The sequence below is a fragment of the Garra rufa genome, chromosome 11 (assembly GCF_049309525.1).
Source record: "Garra rufa chromosome 11, GarRuf1.0, whole genome shotgun sequence".
Taxonomy (NCBI): domain Eukaryota; kingdom Metazoa; phylum Chordata; class Actinopteri; order Cypriniformes; family Cyprinidae; genus Garra; species Garra rufa.
In genome coordinates, this window is record NC_133371.1 from 23,162,868 (window position 1) to 23,178,621 (window position 15,754).

General features: G+C 36.4%; 1 protein-coding gene across 2 annotated transcripts in view; it reads left to right on the plus strand.

Annotated features, from left to right (window-relative positions):
• The window catches only part of rasgrp4 (RAS guanyl releasing protein 4), a 41,673-nt gene extending 26,024 nt beyond the window's left edge, over nt 1-15,649 (plus strand). The window contains exons 9-17 of one of the 2 annotated variants that reach the window (XM_073850350.1): nt 630-905; nt 1,266-1,346; nt 5,653-5,757; nt 5,941-6,050; nt 9,590-9,740; nt 9,817-9,853; nt 9,952-10,089; nt 14,325-14,518; nt 14,684-15,649. In XM_073850350.1, the coding sequence (XP_073706451.1) occupies nt 630-905; nt 1,266-1,346; nt 5,653-5,757; nt 5,941-6,050; nt 9,590-9,740; nt 9,817-9,853; nt 9,952-10,089; nt 14,325-14,518; nt 14,684-14,794 (1,203 nt within the window). In that variant the 3' untranslated portion in view covers nt 14,795-15,649. The remainder of the gene's footprint in view (nt 1-629; nt 906-1,265; nt 1,347-5,652; nt 5,758-5,940; nt 6,051-9,589; nt 9,741-9,816; nt 9,854-9,951; nt 10,090-14,324; nt 14,519-14,683) is intronic. The other variant, XM_073850349.1, reaches the window with a different exon arrangement.
• The last annotated feature ends 105 nt before the right edge of the window (nt 15,650-15,754 follow it).

Consider the following 15,754-nt stretch of genomic DNA (forward strand, 5'->3'; position numbering starts at 1 on the left):
AAATCCAAAGATCATCATTAAAATGAAAAAAAAAAAAAGCTTTTGTAACATATTATACCATTCAAAAGCTTGGAGTCAGTATTTTTTATTTTTTGGGAAATAAATTATAGAAATTAATACTTTAATTTAGCAAGGATGCTTTGAATCGATTAAAAGTGATGATAAAGGCATTTAAAATGTTACAAAACATTTCTATTTGAGATAAATGCTGTTCTACTAAACCTTCAATTCAACAAAGAAACCTGAATTTTTTTTTTTTTTTTTTTTAAAGCTAAAAACTCAGCTTTGAAATCACAGGAATAAATTACATTTTAAAATATATTCAAATAGAAAACAGTTATTTTAAACAGTACAAATATACCAACATTTGACAGTTTTTGCTGTATTAAAAATCTTACTGTTCAAAAACTTTTGACTCGTAGTGTATGTATAATAAAATAGAAAACAGTTATTTAAAATTATAATAATAATTCACAATATTACTATTTTTACAGTATTTTCGATCAAATAAATTCACAATAGGAGATCTTTTGAAATGCAGATGTTTGAATGGTAGTGTTAGGTAGTACATTAATTAATAAGAAATTAACTAATAACTCTATCCACATTATTTTCCCTCTTTCCCACAGACTCTCAGTGAGCTCACCGAGCTCCTGTCATCCTACAGCAACTATTCAAACTACAGACGCGTGTACAACGAATGCACTGGATTCAAGGTGCCCATCTTGGGTGTTCATCTCAAAGACCTGATCTCCCTCAACGAGGCGCTGCCAGACTACCTTGAGGACGATAAGATCAACCTGGGGAAGCTGCAGCATTTATACAGCAACATTAGCGACTTGTTGGCCATCCATGACTGCACCCCACCGTTTGAGGCCAACAAAGACCTGCTGCACCTGCTAACGGTGAGACAGAGGCAAAACGGTGGTTTGAGAGTGATTTGTTGTCAGGGGAAGGTTATTGTTACCGGACCGCCTCTTTTCTCAGAAGTGTTTGTTGTGCCTCGTGCTGTGGGTTTTGAACACCTGACTAGGCCCCATCAGTATGGAATAATTGTCTATTTAGAGGCATGTAAACATGGCTTTATTTCATTACCACAGAGGCCCTGCATCTATTTTAGTCTAAATGAATATTTTGAAATTCTCACCGGGCAGCCCTCATCTTTGCGGTTATGCTTGGCTGTTTATGTGTGATACTGAGAGATGTGGATTGCAAACAGTGGGCGTCCTCTCATGTGTAACCGTTCTGCCCCGCCTTGCCCACAGCTCTCGCTAGACTTGTGTTACACGGAGGACGAGATATATGAGCTCTCCTACACCAAGGAGCCCAAGAACCCCAAAATTCAGGTGAGGCCCTCAAAATAAGCTTTGCATTGTATATGTACATGCAAATGTATTCACATATTGACTCAATATAGATCATGCTCAGGGTTCAGGATTCAATCAAACACCTAACACTACATTTTAAAAATGATTTTTAGTTGTAAGTTGCAAATAAAACAAAGATGATTTGTCTTCTGGTACTGTGTTAAGACTTCTGGTTCATAAGCCACCGTAGGGAAATAACAAGAATAACGAAGTGCAGTAAACGGTAAAACGGTTTGCACTACAAACAATTGTGTTCATAACTAAGATAACACATTCAAATATGGTAAGACACACCAGTTTGCAATATCCAGTGTTGTTTTCGTCAACGATGACGAAATCATTTCGTTGACGCCACTTTTTTTCATGACGATAACGAGACGATGACGAGATAAAAATGGATCGTTGATGTCTAAAACATGACGAGACGTGTGTGAGTTTTCGTTGACGAGACGAGAATAGACGAAAATGTTAGTTGGTGGTCCGTCAGACGTTTAAAATGCATGACATTTCTGCTTATTGTGCATGCCAATTAAAACTTAAAAAGTATCTGACGCTATGGCAAGCCGTTTTAGCATTAAATACTCTTTGCTATACTAGTATGGCAAGCCGTTTTAGCATTCCATCCTTGTTTGTCTTTTATGTTCTAAAACATTCCTTCATTATTGTAATTATTGGTGAAAATAGTCGATCCGGAAGCTCACATTGTGTTGAACTATAGATCTGCTATTTTCAGAACTTATAAGTGACACTACCCAACAGCAAAATACTTACTGACCTACATTAATTTGTTAAAAGACTACTTTTTCCCCTTTTTTTGACTAAAACTAGACTAAAACCTTTATGACTTTTCGTCGACTAAAACTAGACTAAAACCTTTTTGACTTTTCGTCGACTAAAATTTGACTAAAACTATCACATATAGAAGTGACTAAAATTTGACTAAAACTAAGAAGCATTTTAGTCCAAAAGACTAAGACTAAGACTAAATCTAAGATGGTTGTCAAAAACAACACTGAATATCAAGCAGAAAAAAATGCTTTTCTTACTTAGATTTTTTTGTCTTGTTTCCAGCCAAAATATCTAAAAAATCCTGAATCAAAATTAAGTGAGTTTTTGCTTAAAACAAGCAAAATAATCTGCCAATGGGGTAAGAAAAAAATCTTATTTCAAGCAGACAACTAGATTATTTTTCTTACCCCATTGGCAGATTAGTTTGCTTGTTTTAAGCAAAAACTCACTTAATTTTAACTTGTTTTTACTAAAAACAAAACATACATTTTTACTAGATATTTTGGCTGGAAACAAGACGAAAAATCTAAGTAAGAAAAGCATTTTTTGCAGTGCTAAAAACAGCTGGAAGCAGATGAGTTTGGAAGCCGTGTGCTCTTATGGGAAAAATAAGGTAGATAGTTTTATGAGAAAACATTTCAGTCTTTCTGCTTCCAAATTTTATGTTTATTGGAATATTACTTGCTGTTTCTATGTAATTAACAGTGTTTGAAAGGTTACTTCGGTTATAGGTTACAGATTACAAGTTACCCTATTTGAAATATAATAAGTAGTGTAGCTATTTGAATTACTTTATTAAAGTAATGTAACTGATTACATTTGGATTACTTTTCAACATTCCTTTAAACTCGCTGTTCATCAAATAATTCGTGATCATGGTTTCCACCAAAAAATCAGCAGTTTTCAACATTTATAATAAGAAATGTCTCCTGCAAATTGAAAATTACATTTTAATATAGTGCCTTGCAGAAGTATTCACACCCCTTCATTTTTTTACCACATTTTGTTTTGTTGCAGCATTATGTTAAACTGCTTTAAATTAGTTTTTCCCCACATCAATTTACACTCCATACACCATAATAACGACAAAGCAAAAACCAGATTTGCAAATTTTACAAACTTATTAAAAATAAAACACTGAAATAAGTACATTGCAAAACTCAGTACATAGTTGAAGCACCTTTACAGCCTCAAGTCTTTTTGGGTATAATGTGATAAGCTTTGCACATCTGCATTTGGCAATTATCTGCCATTCTTTACCTAACCTTTACACCTCTCAAGATCTGTCAGCTTGGATGGGGGCTGGCAGACATTTTCTAGAGTCCTAGTTGTTCCAATCATCTTCCATTATGGATAATGGAGGCTACATGCTTCTGTGAACCTTCAATGCAGCAGATTTTTTTCTGAACTTTTCCCTAGATCACTGCCTTAACGCAAGTCTGTCACTGAGCTCTACAGGCAGTTATCTTGACCTCAGGACTTGGTTTTTGCTCTGATAGGCATTTTCAGCTGTTAGACCTTTTCTGAGAGGTGTGTGCCTTTCTAAATCATACTCATTCAAATGAATTTGCCACAGTTTAACTCCACTCGAAGTGTAGTAACATCTAGAAGCAATATGAATGCTCCTGAGCTAAATTTCGAGTGTCCCAGAAAAGGGTATGAATACTTATGCAACGGGATCTTTTCAGTTTTTTTATTTTTAATAAGTTTGCACAAATGTTAAAAACCTATTTTTTGCTTTGCCATCATGGAGTAGGGAGTGTAGATTGATGTGGGGAAAGAAAGTAATTTAAAGTAGTTAAGCATAATGCAGCAACATAACAAAATGTGAAAAAAAAAAATTAGGGGTATGAATACTTTCTCAAGGCGCTGTATTTATGTGACGTTGTACTACAAAACCAGTCACAAGGGTCAATTTTTAAAAATTAAGATTCATACATTACCTGAAAGTTGAATAAATAAGCTTTCCACTGATGTATGGTTTACGTTTGTTAGAATTGGGCAATATTTGGCCTAGATACAAATTTGAAAATCTGGAACAGGCAAAACAACAAATTAATATTATTCAACAACATATCCTAGCTTTTAATATGTAACCCCCCTTATAACTGTGAACAGTTTCACCAGTGACTAATTTAATTACACAATTTTTCTCAGTAACGGTAATAGATTACGGTTAGATTTATTTTGCAATTAAAATATGTAACGCTGTTACATGTAACTAGTTGCACACTGGTAATTAATTGTGAAATTTACTGGCAATTTCTGCAAAAAGTTAAACATTTTCAGTGTAGGTATTTGTAATAATGATGTTTCTTATTATTTTATGAATTTTTATACTATTTATATTTTTCTTATACTTATGAATATATTTTAAATATATATATTCATTTTTAAAAGCACTGAAAAAATGCTGTGGGATTTACTTAATCACAGTTTTCACTCAGAAAGTCACGTGATCCTTCAGAAATCATTCTAATATTCCGATTTGCTGCTCAAAAACATCCATTCTTATTATTATGCTGAAAAGCATATATCTGAAATAGAAATCTCTTGTAAGATTATAAATCTTTATCATCACTTTTGATCAATTTAAAGGATCCTTGCTAAATAAAAGTCCTGAAAAATTGTTTTAAAGATTGATATTAATAATAATTTAAAAAAAAAACATTTCTTGAACAGCATATCAGCATATTAGAATGATTTCTGAAGTATCGTGTGACACAGAAGGAAAATTTGCTTTGATCACAGGAATTACTTTTTAAAACATTAAAATAGAAAACAGTTATTTTAAATGGTAAAAGGTTGGAGCAAATAAATGGAGGCTGTTCAAATACATTACTGTTCAAAAACTTTTGACTGGTAGTGTACATAAGGACCATCATATCATAGAGAGCTAAAGGTGTGCTCTTTTACATAAAGCCAATAGGAACACTATAGAAACGCCCTTAAAACCGCTCAGAACATGTTAGCAACCACATAGCAACACCCTGGTGACCTCAAACAGCACCCTGGCATTATTGGGAACAAGCAACACTCAGACTTTCTTCAAAATATCCGAAAATATAGTTGTCTCTAACATCTAAAGACTGCAAATACAAACGTTGACTTACTTTACATATGCAACAGGCTGCTATAGTCTGACCTTGTATGTGACCTGTTTATAGACAGGGAGTATCCCGTGCTAAAGTGTGGGTACAGGGCTCAGTGCACTCCTCTTTGTGCAAACACACTTCAAAGAAAACCACAGAAAAGACACATTGCTGGAAGACGCACGATCGCTATCTTCGTCGCTTCAGTGTGGGTGTTGTTACGTACAAGCTTTTTTGATTGTTTCCTATAAAGCCTCTGCCTGTGACAGCAGTCGCATTTACAAATAGCCAGCATCATTTGTATTGTGTTTTCACAGCAACGTTTTGCGCTTGCTGATCTTGTGTGAGTTGGTGTTGAGCGTCAAAACAAAACTGTCAGGTTGCTAACCACCCTTTTTCTGCAGCCCGTAGCTCCGGTGAAGCCTCCAGTGGTAGCCGAGTGGGGTTCGGGAGTGACTCCTCGTCTGGATCCCGCCACCATCTCGAAACATGTTAAACAGATGGTGGATGTAAGTGAGAAACATGTGTTTATTCCCACTTTTAGGGCTAGTTCCTTAGTGTGACACGGCGACGGCCAGTTCCTGGCTGTCCACTCTCACTTCTTTAATAGCGTGTAGGCCCTTCAAGACCAAATGTCACAGGATGATAATTTTAGACATTCAAGTTCACAGTGATTGTGTTGCCCCCTACAGTCTATCATGAAGAATTATGATTTGAACATGGACGGCTACATTTCTCTAGAGGACTTTGAGAAGATTGCTGCAAACTTCCCCTTCTCTTTCTGCACGCACGAGAGCGATAGGTAAGACGAGGCCCTTTACACTGTATCGAGAACGTACAGGATTGTGTTTATGACAAAGATGAAACTGATATATTTACACTTTCGTTTAAAAAAGTGTTTGGGGTCGGTAGGATTTTTTTTTTTTCATGTTTTTAAAATAAATCTTTAAGACTCACCAGAGCTGTATTTGACTACATTTTGTTACAATATTAAATCACTGTTTTCAGTTTTATTATATATTAAAATGGTATTTATTCCTGTGATGTAAAACTGAATTTTCATCAGTGTCACATGATCCTTTAGAAATCTTTCTAATATACTGATTTCAGAACATTCCTTCTCATCAAAAGTGTTGAAAACGGTTGTGCTGCTTAATATTTCATGGGAATCATGAAATATTTTTAAGCTGGCATTTAAATAAATAGGCAATTATTTATCTTTTCAAAAGCAGTTGAAGTGAAGTTTTATCTGTCAAATCAAAGTCAGTGAGTGTTGTGAAACCAGCATGCAGGAAGCCATTCTTTTGTCATGTGACAAAGAAAAACATCAAACAGGAAATATTGCAGAGGACCCCGGTAGCCGACCTTTGAAATTTGCAAAGCTACAGTCAAATTAAAAAACACACACACATATATATATATTTTTTAGTTCATTTATGTGAGGTTTGCAAAATAAATTTTTGGAAAAAAAATTATACCCAAAAATTCTTCATACAGTGGACTACTAGTAAAATTTAGAATATTTTGGGACCAAAAATGTGATTTTAAACTTTGACCTGACCTTGTTTTGTTACATACCTTTCTAACAAAGTTATCTGACATTTTACCATTTTCTAAACTGTAGCGAATAACTGATAATGTGAGAACATTTTGAAGGTGTCTGAATAAATTTGGGTTTGACTGTAATTAATTTGTGATTATTAAGGTAAATTTGTTCTGACACGGTTTAAACTCTTAAGTTCTTGTCTTATTTTATTACAATTTTCTTAACTATAGTGAATAAACTGTGATAATGTGATAAGTATTGAATGTGTCTGAATAAATTTTGGTTTGACTGTAGCTTTGGTTTTCTAACCCCGAGAAAAACTTCATAACATTCTTTATTCAAAATTGTAGGATATAGAAAAACACATTTTACCTCAAAATGTATACAATTTATATTAGTTTGTTTGTATGTTTTTTTATTTATTATTATTTTAATATGTTCCTTGAGGTTTACTTATAATGTTTATGAAGTTTTTGCAAACTAACTAAATAAAAAAACATTTTAGATTTATACATTATACTGAATTAAAATAAGATTTCCATTGATGTATGGTTTGTTAGGATTGGACAATTTGTAGCCGAGATACAACTATTTGAAAATCTAGAATCTGAGGGTGACAAAACCACCTTTAAAGGTGTCCAAATGAAGTTCTTAGCAATGCATATTGCTAATCAAAAAATATGTTTTGATATATTTATGGTAGGCAATTTACAAAATATCTTCATGGAATATGATATTTACTTAATATCCTAAGACTTTTTGTCAAAATCGCTAATTTTGACCTATACAATATATTTTTGGCAATTGCTACAAATATACTTGTGCTACTTAAGACTGGTTTTGTGGTCCAGGGTCACTAAATATGTGGAAAAAAATGTGATTCTTTTCAACCCTCATTCTGACCCACCTGTCTAAAACCACCTGTTTGTAGGCAGGTCCTTTAAGAATTTGTGAACACTATGACACTGTGCCTCGTTTACAAAACAAAATACTCACTGAAACCCTATTGTAATTGTTAGAATGGCCAAGGATCAGCAATCTCCACATAAAACTGATTGTGCAGATTAAACCGTAAGTCATAGAGACTTGAAACTTGGAGGGATGGTTGTACTCACACCGCCAACAGCGTCACCAAGACTCACCCCAATTGGCCTGATGGGGGCGCTACAATGATCAAATGTATGAAATCGCACATAACTCCTAAACCGTCAGTCACAGGCTCAAGAGTCTTATGTCAAAAAAAAAAACAAAAAAAAACTTTTGCAAACTAGTCATAGGTTTTTCACCTGATTGGAACCAACCCAGTGCAGAGAGATTCTCTGGAGAGTAATTATCAATAATCACAAAAAACGTTGAACTTTCGACTCACCGTCGCAAAGGGACGCCACAACGTTTGAAAAGGGGCAGGACCAATTTAGTGAAATGCCTATAACTCCTGAAAGGAATGAGATATCTTTACCAAACTCAGAACATGTATGTAAGAGCTCAATCTGAGGTCACAGGACAAAAAACACAGAGCTTGGTCACTTGGTGGTGCTATAAGAGGATAAAAAAAAAAAAGGCTATACCTATACATAACCATTTGTCCTATCAATATGAAATTCGCTGCACAGCCTTGGTCCAAAGTGCCACAAGTGTCCATGGACATTTGTGTATCTCAAAAAAACATGTCCACGATTGGCTGATGAAAAAATGGAACTCAAAAAGTCTGTGAGAAATTTTAAAGTATTCGGCCACTGGGGGCAATATTGCATTTTTTATTTTTAAACGATTGTACATTGTGCAGTTTTTCGCACATCGATATTCATATCATATGATAGAACTTCTCATTCCAGCCAACTTTGTCTCTAGAACCACTGCTGTCAGTGTTGTTTGTTAAATTGTCAAATTGTTTGTTAAATGATTGAGATGTAAAAAACATACTGTTGCAGACTAGTCCTAGGTTTTTCATTCAATCTGGAAAAAACACTCCAGTTCAATTCTCTGGACTCTCTAGGTCAATAATTGTCAAAGATTTTTGAAATTTACCCTATAGGAAGTTACAACGGGGTAGTTTAGAAAATGGACCTGTTCAAATTTACCCAAAATCCTATAAAGCCTAAAGAAAACTTCAAAACTTAACAAAACCTGGTGAGCACATGCGACTGGTGTTTCTTAACGAGCATGCAAAGTTTTAAGGAGATCAGAACACAGCTGGTGCTATAACAGTCATAAACATTAAAAAAAACAATATTTATATGGTAAAATACCAGGATTTGCAAAAATTCTTTTTTATTATTATTGATTTAGGTGGTTAAAGGCTTGCTAAATAATGTATTTATTCATATGTGCTTAAATGCCTTAAAGCGCTTGAACCCCAGAAATGGCTGATTTTCTAGATTTTCTATTTGCTTTTGACACGATGTTATGTGGCACTAGCATTCAGCGTAATAAAGCCAACTGAATGCATATGGGCCAGGCCCGTGGTGAGAAGATGATGTTTTACTCTGGAGGCAGTGTTTATGAAAACGCCTGTGCCCGGGTGACGTAACCTTGCCCCTTGAATCCAATCGAGCCATTTTCTGAGAGTTGCTACATAACTGCTTATTTATTGAGGAAGAGGACATTTTAAGTTATGATATCTTAGGCATACAAAGACCTCTTCTGTGTCAAAAGATCAAGGGAAATTTGGTTTCTGTTTAAAAATGTATCAATTTCAAACTGTAAAAACACAATGAGAACTTTTTTTTTCCTTCTGACCTGATTCATTAAATAATTCAAATCAGTTCTCATCATGCTTTGTTCTTTATTTTCAGGGAAGGAGAGATCAGTAGAGAGGAAATCACTTCATATTTCATGCGTGGGATGTCGGTGTGTGCCAAGCTCGGCTTTAACCTCCACAACCTTCATAATTTCCATGAGACCACGTACAAAAGGCCCACATTCTGTGACACCTGCGGAGGATTTGTGAGTGTTTAAACTGAGGACCAATTCATTTGTCTGTTTCTGACTTGTCTAACTTTTTCCCTCTATCTTCCATTAGTTATGGGGAGTCATAAAGCAAGGCTACCACTGTAAAGGTCAGAACACAGTTCTAATCAATCAGTTTCCTATATATATATATATATTTTCATCTCAGCAACCATCATAAACCATGCTGCCTCTCTTTCTCTTACAGACTGTGGAGTAAACTGTCATAAGCACTGTAAGGATGTGGTTGGAATGGGGTGTACAAAAAGGTTCCTGGTCACCAGTAGCTCTTGTCCCTGCACCCCGGGCCCCGTATCAGGCCTCCACACTAAGGGCAACAGTTGGAGTAAGTTTTTTATAACAGTTTTGATATACATTAAAAGGTTATTCACCCCTTAATAAAAATTCTGTCATTAATTACTCACCCTCATGTTGTTCCAAACCCATAAGATATTTTTGATGAAATCCAAGAGCTTTCTGACCCTGCATTGACAGCGCCCGTACTATCAGGTTCAAGGCCCAAAAATGTAGTAAGGACATTGTTCAAATAGTCCATGTGACATCTAGCCTGGGTGTCCCCATGCTGCCTTCCGCGCAGCGCGATTTTATTCACGCTGGAAGGTAGCATGGAAACCATGGACCAAATTTTCACCTCAGATAGGGAACCAATCACAGAACGGGGAGGGAGCAGCAAGACGATGACGCCTTCTATGCGACTCACCGAAACAGTTTGTTTATAACTATGGATCCAGCATGGCAGCAAGTTATCATTCGATGCAGCCGTTCACATGTCATACCTAAAAACGCGTGGAAAACGCTAGGCGCGTCGCTTTCTCCTTTCCAAACCGCTCTGTAGCTTGCGCATGGAAAACGCGAGCGCGTCGCAACCGCGTCGCTTCCATTATGCGCGCGCATACCGCGCGTCTACATTTGAAATAACGAACTTTAGCGCACAAAAGACGCGACATGTGAACGGCCCCTTAGATAGTGTTCTAAGTAGTTTAGAACGCAAGTTTATTTTGAAAAAAGAGCAACTTTTGGCGTTAAACCATCGCTCTGTATACGTTATCCGGTATGATTGAAACGATTGGCTATGAGCTACGCACAGGCGCATTTGATAGACATTCGTAGCGCCCAATAAACGGCTCTGGGCATTCGTAAACCACGCCTCTAATACGAGAAAATTAACATGTGGTTCCCAGACCACGAATCATGACGAAGTCATAACGTGGTCTGGCGTTAGCCAGGCTATGTGACATCAGTGGTTCAACCTTAATTTTTTGAAGCTACACTTTTTGTGCAAAAAAAACAACAACAACTTTATTCAACCATTTTCTTCTTTTCTTGTGTCAGTCTTTGATGTGCATTCATGACAGTACCACAATGTCTTCCTCTGCTTGTAAACAAGGCACAGTGCATCTGGGTTCCACGGACGGTAAAGTTGTTATTCTCGTAGCTTCAGAAAATTAATGTTGAACCACGTGGAATATTTTAATGATGTCTTTACTACCTTTCGCAGTTTTGAACGTGTCAGTTGCATTGCTTCATTAAAAATATATTTTTCTGTTCTGAAGACGAACGAGGGTCTGAAGTCAGTTGACACGGGGCATTTGCATCAATGCCTCCTGTTTACTTTGAATGGGGCGACATCAAGCATTGCCGAACCGAATTGTTGGTCCGTTGTGTCGTGCCACTGGCCCAGCTAATCATATCACATTATGCAAATATACTAGTGCAGACATTTGCCAATCGTGTTTGCGTCACAGTCCAAGCTGAAAGTGATAGGCTGTTGTCACTATGAGGGTCGCTTCAGATAAGTGCTCCATCAGGCGTCGGCGGTGATGTGTCAAATGGGGCGTTACGGGTTTAGAACGACTTGAGGGTGAGTAATTATTGACAGAATTTTCATTTTTGGGTGAACCAATGGCCAGAACCAAATCCTGCCCTTTGTTTTTTTTTTAAATTCGCTTCACTTAGATGAAGTCTGTCACTACTTTTGTCAAACCGCAACAATAAAATAGTTAAAATGTAGGGATGTAACAATATTATCAATATCGTGATATCTCGATAGCAGAACTGTCTCAATATTATCATGGTCACATAATACAAAATGATAGGTCTTTCAGGCAAAAAGTGTAGTTTTTAAAAATATATTTAAATAGGGGCGAACCAAATGTTCAGCAACCAGAATTATTCAGCCGAAAATTGCAAAAAAAAAAAAGCTCTTTCGGTGTTGGGCCAAATAAGCGAAAAGGCCAAATAAATTATACAGAACAATGACGTGATGTGATCAAATAGAGGCGCGCACTAATGCAGCAAACATGTCGGCAGTGTGGGAGCATTTAAAACCATCCAAGAAAGACGCAAAAATCATTAAGCACCGAAAGTGTGAGACAGTTTAGTATCGCATCGCATGATTTCCATGAGAAGAGAAAGGGGTGGTTGTTGCTGGTTGTTTAAATGGCCTTAAACTACAGAATGTTACGTTGTCTAATACACACACACAAATTGTGTGTATTCTGACAGCGCTGCATGAGTTTGTTAGCCAGGGTTCAAAGTTTAAAGCATGAGGGAAAACTACGTAATGAGAATCATTCATAAATCTACTTCTGTCAGTAAAAAGTAGTACTGAGGTCTTCTTGCAGGTTTCCGGAAAAAATAAGTCAACATTCATAAATGTTAATATTGTAATTGTTATTTGTTGGTAGGCTAGATGTCTACTAGAATGTTAAAAATGTTCAGTGTTAAATAAATATTTTTTAAACTGTTGTTTTGTAATTTATTTATTTTTCTTTGAAAAGCAAGACGAAATTGTAAAAAGCAAATATTGGCTAATTAATTTATGCAATGCTGAAAAAACTGGCAAAATACATGGGGGAAAACACAAAAAAATGTGTTCGTAATCGACCTTCAGCCCATTGTGTAATTTTGTTCAACTTCGGCCAAGAATTTTCCGTGCATCCCTATATTAAAACTTCTGATGCTTACATAAACAGTCTTTAAAGTTGTGTTTTGGGCAATTATGCTTTGACACAATATCTGTCAAACGAACTAAAACCGAAAAGTGCAATATGGCTCAATCCCTTCATCAAGTATGTTTTCGCTGCATGTTTCAAAGCAAAGCGCACATTGTTGAGGCACGATTAAGAATGCAACGGCCACCAGTACGGTTTATTTTTGCTACAGATGATTAACAATATTTCACTAAATTTACTGAGTCACATTTTTGTAAGCCTGTCACTGAAGCTAGCGTTTTATGTCAAAATAAAAGCTCTACTGCTGTTTCCATCAAAATAAAATCTTAAAAGTGCAGTATGAATTGCCGGCAGCTAGTGGTTTAAGTGGGTAACGTTACTGCAGTCCAAATTAAAAATCTTTTTTTAAGTGTAGAAATTAGGATATTAATATTCATTTTCATTTATTTTGCAGTGTAGTTGTTTTACATCATATGGCTATAACTGTCATTCATTATATTCTAATTTGTTTGGTTTTCTAAAACACCAGTGTGAATGTACTTCAGACTAAGACTGTATATCAAAAATAAAAAGAGGGTTGAGTCCTCTTTAAAGGAACACTCCACTTTTTTTGGAAATAGGCTCATTCTCCAACTCCTCCCGAGTTAATAAGTTGAGTTTTACCATTTTGAAATCCATTCAGCCGTTCTCCTGTTCTGGCGATATCACTTTTAGCAAAGCTTAGCGTAAATCATTGAATCCTATTAGACCAATAGCATCACGTTCAAAAATGACCAACGAGTTTCGATATTTGTCCTATTTAAAACTTGACTCTTCTGTAATTATATCATGTACTAATACCAGCGGAAAATGTAAAGCTGTGATTTTCTAGGCTGATAAGATTAGGTACTACACTTCCATTCCGGCGTAATAGTCAAGGAAGTTTGCTGCCGTAACATGGCTGAAGCAGGCGCAGTAATATCACGCAGCACATGTGCAAATGCTAACCTAGCTGGGAACTAATTTCAAGTTTTAAATAGGACAAACATCGAAAACTCGGTCATTTTTGAATGCGACGCTATTGGTCTAATAGGATTCAACGATCTATGCTAAGCTATGCTAAAAGTGATATCGCCAGAACAGGAGAACGACTGAATGGGTTTCAAAACGGTAAAACTCAACTTATTAACTCGGGGGTGAGTTGGAGAATGAGCCTATTTCCAAAAAAAGTGGAGTGTTCCTTTAAAGTTCAGGTACAAGTCAATTTACTGACTTTTTCTAGCTTAAGTTTTTTTTAGTTAAGATCATGGGTTGGAGCTCTTAATTTTGAACTCTTAAAATGCATTAGATTAACTTTTAATTTAACTTTAAAATTTATATTTTGTGTCAATTGTGAGATTTTGATATTGTTACATCCCTACTAATCGACTTTATTTACATTATGTCATAGACATGAGCTATTACTTGCTACTTGCTTTCAATTGTAATGCTATTGAAGGTGTTTCGATTCTAGATACTTAATGGAAAGAAGATTATATAGTGCAGAATGTCACACAAGTTCTTGATGAATTGCTTGGCTAGCAGATGATTTATTGGCTTTTAACCTGTTGTCTGATCTTTCAATCAGGTTCTGAAGAGGAAGCTTTTGTCTTTCCTAATGGGAACGGATCTGAACACTCCAAGGGGCAAACTTCATCAGACAGTGACGCAGAGGCCACACTATCCGACAGGTCCACTCAGACGGACCCAGGAGATTGGACACCGGTGGCCAAACGGAAAGAACGCATTTCTTCCAAGAAACAACATCCACCCCTCGAAAAGGTATTGCCATGAATTACACAATGTTTGTTTTATTGCATTCCCTACTTTTCCACAGCAAGGTGGATATTTTCCAAATATATTGCATAGAAAGCTAATTTGGTGAGCGAGATTGGGTAGCAGTACACGTTTCGAGACTAACGTTACCTACCTGCCTTATCATCCCAGAGCGCTACGCTACCAGCAAGGGTGCGAGGTTCATCTGCCCCTAGTTCTCTCCTACAGGAGAAAATGGATGAACTGAAGCTGAACAAAGATAAACGAAAGGAACCAGACTGAGCTAGTCTGTGCATGTGGCCCTTTGTTTGTGTGTGGTGGAACTGTTAAATACACTGGACACAAAAGACTGAAGAACATGTCCTCATCTTTCTCGCCAACTGTCTTGTTCTATTGTCTTCAACAGATTGTTCATGACGTTCATTAAATGTGATGAAATTCTACCCGGAAGGGATTTTATTTAAGGAATTACAGATGGTCCCCTCCCTCGGGGCTCTTTAAAACCCTGTCGGTGGATCCGTTCGGTAAGAACTCTCTATGCACCAGCGTCTACTGCCAGTGAAGACCTGATCAATGGACTTCACATCTCCACAAGCGCTCAAAGGTGGACTGCTACTCCATCGATCTCACTACCACTCTCAGTCTTTATATGATACAGACGGACTTTCTTATCTTTTGTCACGAAGAGCGAGGTTTGGTTGTTCAACCCAGTCTAAAACTGTTGCCTTAATATTCACACTGATGGAAAGTATACACTGTGACCAACTGTATTGAACTTGAACAGCAAGAATGTACCTCCACTGTTAAGGGACGTGATTTCGGTGCTGATATAATACCCAGAATGCATCACTGTGCCTTATGTAATGAACAATTCATCCAGTAGGAGACAAAGGGTATTATATCACTGTTTATGTCAGACAATAGTCCTGTCTCAGTTCAAAATGATCACAATCTGCTTTATTAGTGCTCGTGTCCATTCGGTGTATTAGAGCATGAGCATTAATGGAAAAAAAGAGCGGGAGAGTGAGATTAAGGGTCGATTCAAACAAACACTGTGGACCTGTTTTCAACTGTTTTTCTAATATGTTTTCTGTTAGATCTTTTGTCTTGAACTTGAATGTCTGTTTTACTAAATCTTGAGTTTAGGCTATAGATTTTTATTTATTGAGGAATGATAAAGCTTAAGTATTTTCCATAATAAAGCACTGCCCAATGTGATTAAAATATAAATGAAAAAGTGAT